This window comes from Sinocyclocheilus anshuiensis, unplaced genomic scaffold (assembly GCF_001515605.1).
Source record: "Sinocyclocheilus anshuiensis isolate Anshui unplaced genomic scaffold, SAMN03320099.WGS_v1.1 scaffold320, whole genome shotgun sequence".
NCBI lineage: Eukaryota > Metazoa > Chordata > Actinopteri > Cypriniformes > Cyprinidae > Sinocyclocheilus > Sinocyclocheilus anshuiensis.
In genome coordinates, this window is record NW_015554092.1 from 138,231 (window position 1) to 143,240 (window position 5,010).

Consider the following 5,010-nt stretch of genomic DNA (forward strand, 5'->3'; position numbering starts at 1 on the left):
GATCTGTATAATTTAAATATACTTTAAACCATATTTATATATACAAATTATATTTATATAATTTCAATATTAATATTTATATCATTTTTTATATGTATATTTTTAAATACATAAATGTCAAACTATTGTTTTGAAATGCATAATCAACAAATCAATAGTTTTATATTTATTTGTATGTTTATTTTTATTTATTATTACTTTTTAAACTATTTTATTTATTTATTATTTTATTTGGTTTTATATTTATCCATCTTTTTTTTTTTTAATTATTAGATTGTCATTCGCAATGTTTCATGGGACTATATTTCTTTCTTTAAGAGGGATAAGTAGTTGCCGGTAGCCATTGACTTCCATAGTCATTTTTTTCTATACTATGGAAGTCAATGGCTACCGGCAACTGTGTGGTTACCAACATCCTTCAAAATATTTTCTTTTGTGTTCAACAGAAGAAAGAAACTCATACACCTGCCGCAGCAACCGCAAGAAACGCCACCTGATGGAGGCTCTGTGGCTCTCATGCGGCGAGGCGGGGATGAAGGTGTGGCTTCCTCTGTTCCCGCGAGACCACCGCAAGCCGCACTCGTTCCTGTCGCGCCGGATCATGCTGCCCTTCCACATCAACATCTACCCGCTCACGGTGCTGTTCGAGGACGCGCTCATCCTGGGTGCCTCCAATGAGACGGCGCTGTTCGACGGGCCCGGCTCGTCCTCGCTGGAGGGGCTCTTCCTGATCATCCTACAGGTGAGAAACAAAAAAATCTACAACATGCTTGATGTACAGTTGAGGTCAAAAGTTTACATGCACCTTGCGGAATCTGCAAAATGTTAATTATTTTACCAAAATAAGAGGGATCATGCAAAATGCATGTTTATTTAGTACTGACCTGAAGGTATTTCACCTAATATGTGACCCAGGACCACAAAACCTGTCATAAGGGTCAATTTTTTGAAATTGAAGCTGAATAAATAAGCTTTCTATTGATGTATGGTTTGTTAGGATAGAACAATATTTGAAAATCTGGAATCTGAGGGTGCAAAAAAATCTAAATATTGAGAAAATCATCTTTAAAGTTGTCCTGTGCCGGATCTCCGGCGTGCAGCGTTTGGCTGTGGAAAACAATAGTCCTACATAAAAAAAAATCTTGTTGATTGATTTTGAGTCCATGAGTTCGCCACCAGTGGTATGAGAGGAGCACAGCTTTTACTCTCAACCAAACTAACATTACTAGCCAATCAGAATGTTTTGCTCTTATAAACGTGAGACGCACATAATAGTATCCAATTGTGCCCTGATGAATGGAGAAGCGCAACAAAAAGCTGCGAGGCGCAAATGTCAAAGATGTCCCTCTAGCGCATATTTACATAGAATAACTAATTAAAAAGCAGCGGAGCTTTGTAAACAGCTCCGAGAAATCATGTAGGTATTTGTTTTAATACATAATGTACTTAAGTTGGTTATGTTCATATTATGTATTAGGCATATTACATTATGTATTTTAACAGTGTTGTTCAATACAATCGTGTAATTTCTTGGTTTTGATATTTTTTTTGAGCCAATTATTATTGCCTCATCGTTAGTTTATATTAGGGCTGGACAATAATTCAATATCAATATGTATCGCGATATTATTTTAGTGTCAATAAGCGGTGATAAAGCTAATAATTTTCCTAGTGTATGATATAGCTTTCATTCTTCAGGTCAACCATATATTCATGAAAAAATTAATCAGTTTGAATAAAGAAAGCGATAACTTTGCCATAGTATCCTTTCAAATGTTAAAGTTGCCACAGTCATTGCATGCTTTGCATGTGCTGCCCCGTCCCGCCCCCGGAAAAAAGTTCAGGCTCAGGATTTTTTTTTGCTTTAACCCCTGAAATATACCTGTGCTACTTATGACTGCTTTTGTGCTCCAGGGTCACATTTACAGTCTTTTCTTTTCCGTCTTCAGTAGTTTAACCCACTTTAAGTGGTTCTGTGGTGTAACAAATAAATTAAAATGTTGCAGAATTCATTCTTACAAATTTGTATGAATTTTAACGAATGAATATCAGCTCTCAGAAATGCTAGGATTTAAGCTTAAATTGCTACATGTCTGACTTGTAAAAAGGAGGTCAAACTATTTAAATAGTTGTATGTTAAATGTGCATAGTTTGCAGTAAATGTAAAATTCGTTGTTTTTTCGAAATACAGTAGTTAACATTTGAAGTGGATCAAAAAAGTTCATCAAAGTTGTCCTAAGACAAGAATGCATTTTGGTTTTAGGACAACTTTGATGAAAGGTTTTGATCCACTTCAAATGTTGACTAGTGTACATAATCAACCTCTTTAAATCAATAATTTAATATTTATTTTTTATGTATATTCTTTTTTTCCATCTTCAGTAGTTTAACCTACTTTAAATGATTCTGTGATGTAACAAATTTAAAAAATGTTACTTTCAAAAAAAAAAAAAGTAAAATCCTAAAAAATGTATGAATTCTTTAAAAAAAAAAGTTCATGCAAATTTTGTTAAATATGAATAATTTGCCACTTTTCGTATATTTTACCATTCATATTCTTCTTTTCCATCTTCATTAGTTTAACCTACTTTAAATGATTCTAACAAATTCAAATAATGTTACATGTTACAAGTAAAATTCTAAAAATATGTATGAAAATATGCAATCTTACAAAACATTGTATGAATTTTTGTGAATGAATATGAGCTCATAAAAGCACTTGAAATGCTAGATTTAAGCTTAAATTACTTGATATCTGACATAAACTGAATATTAGCTTGCAGAAGTAGTAGTCATTTTAGTGAATCAGTTTGTTTGGACAGTTCATTCAATTGAATTGATTCAGAAAATAGAGATTCTTCAATTCCAGTAGTGGCTTCATTATCTGTAATGTAGCTTGTTGAACCAGTTAAAAACTCAATTTTAATACTCATCTGATCTGATAAAAATATGTGACATACTTTATTTCTGCCCAGTAGATTTTGTAGTGTGGAGGATATCGTTTATATATTTTTCTCTCACACTCAGATTTGTGTTGATAATTGAAATATTTTGTATAATAAAATTTGCATTTCTAATAATAATTCATTTCTAATTTCTAATAATAAAATATCATTTCTGAATGAATTCGTGGAACAGTCATGTATTTCTAAACACTGATTTTTTTTAAACCCTGATGATAATGGAAGATGTCAGTCAGTAGAAAAGGAAGGAGGGGTATCTGATTGAATGTTATTTATATTATTTGTATGTTTTGCTCTCAGAATATGGAGGTTCCGGCGGTCAGCCGTCAACACGCCACTCTGCTCTTCAACACGGCTCTGGAACAGGGCAAATGGGATCTGTGTCGTCACATGATCCGCTTCCTGAAGGCCATTGGTTCAGGGGAGAGCGAGACTCCGCCCAGCACACCTACCACTCAGGTGAGATGATGATGATGATGATGATGGTGTGTGAGGCTGAGATGCTGTGTGTTGAAGATCCTGTGCTGATGTGTGTGTGTGTGTGTGTTGCAGGAGCAGAGCTCCATGGGGGGCTTCGAGTTCTTCCGGAACCGCAGCATCAGTCTGTCTCAGTCGGCCGACAGCATCGCCGGAGGAAAGTTCAACCTGCAGAAGACCCTGAGCGTGCCGTCTGGACCGTCCTCCAAAGGGTAACGCAACATACGTGATTTAAATATGTCTCCGATAGTAACACACTCGCTCTCTCTGATTCATTTGAGTGAATCCGTTTGTTTGGACAGTTCATTCAGTTGAACCTGTTGAGAAGACAAAGATTCTTTAATTCTTGTCTTTCTTTTTTAATCAGTATATGTAGTTAAATGCTGCCGGTCAACACTGTTTTAGCTCTGATATAGAAATGAGAGGACCTTGACTGTATTTTACCTGCTTTATATTACTAATAGGGCTGTATGATTAATCGCAAATAAAACTGGAATCAAAGCAAAGGATTAAATAAAATAAACCATTTTCTCAAACTTGTAATTATAATCACTTCTAAACCAGCTGTTGTCAACAAAAGAGAAGCTTTTTTGAAAATAAAAAAATTAAGATAAATAAAATTAATAAATATTGGTGTTGTCGTTTTACAGTTGTGCTAATTAAATAAAATATAATAATTATTATTATTATATTTTCCTGAAATACTCCTCATTTATTTTCCGGTAAAAAAATTGTTAATATAATAAACATTATCATATATTCTAGTGATTTAAAAAAAAAAATAGTAGTAATTTTTATTTGGTTTAATTTTATTAAGTAATAATAATCATAATAAAGACAATAATAATAATAATAATTATTATTGTTGTTGCTATTTTATTATTTTTTATTTGTTGTTTTTTTTCCCCATTGCAATCATAATTAGATTTTCTCTAAATCATGCAGCCCTAATTACTAGTACCTTGTACTTTGAAGTAACTTGACCAACACTGACACACAACATGGTTCAGTTTATATGATGAGTGTGTGTGTGTGTGTGTGTGTGTGTGTGTCGTCAGTGGAGAGCGCTGGTGTAAGGACAGTGACTCTGCGGAGAATCTCTACATTGATATGATGCTGTGGCGTCACGCGAGGCACCTGCTGGAGCAGATCAGACTGCGTGATCTGGGCTGTTTCTCTGCTCAGCTGGGCTTCGAGCTGATTGGCTGGCTGTGTCGGGAGCGCACGCGGGTCGCACGGATCGACGACTTCGTTACTGCCCTCAAATGCCTGCACAAGGACTTCCTGTGGCCATTTCCTGTAATCACAGCATGCTCCATTAGCTCGCCGCTGAAGAACGGACGCTGCCGCCCAGGTGTGTGAATGTGTCTACGGAGCCCGGGAAGTCACCTGTAGGAGAAAAAAAAACAATCCGTGGCGACGGTTTTGCAATCTGTCCCTTCAGTTTATAAACCGTACTCACGAATTCTTAAACTGTTACCTCGGTTTAACAAATCGTGCCCACGGATTAATAAACTGTACTCACGAATTTCCAATCCGTGCGCTCAGATTTTGTAAACCGTACCTTCGG

General features: G+C 35.4%; 1 protein-coding gene across 1 annotated transcript in view; it reads left to right on the forward strand.

Annotated features, from left to right (window-relative positions):
* The window catches only part of LOC107669273 (RAB6A-GEF complex partner protein 1-like), a 59,430-nt gene that overhangs the window by 50,670 nt on the left and 3,750 nt on the right, over positions 1-5,010 (forward strand). The window contains exons 20-23 of the mRNA XM_016461451.1: positions 447-742; positions 3,264-3,422; positions 3,516-3,652; positions 4,499-4,794. Of these exons, the coding sequence (XP_016316937.1) occupies positions 447-742; positions 3,264-3,422; positions 3,516-3,652; positions 4,499-4,794 (888 nt within the window). The remainder of the gene's footprint in view (positions 1-446; positions 743-3,263; positions 3,423-3,515; positions 3,653-4,498; positions 4,795-5,010) is intronic.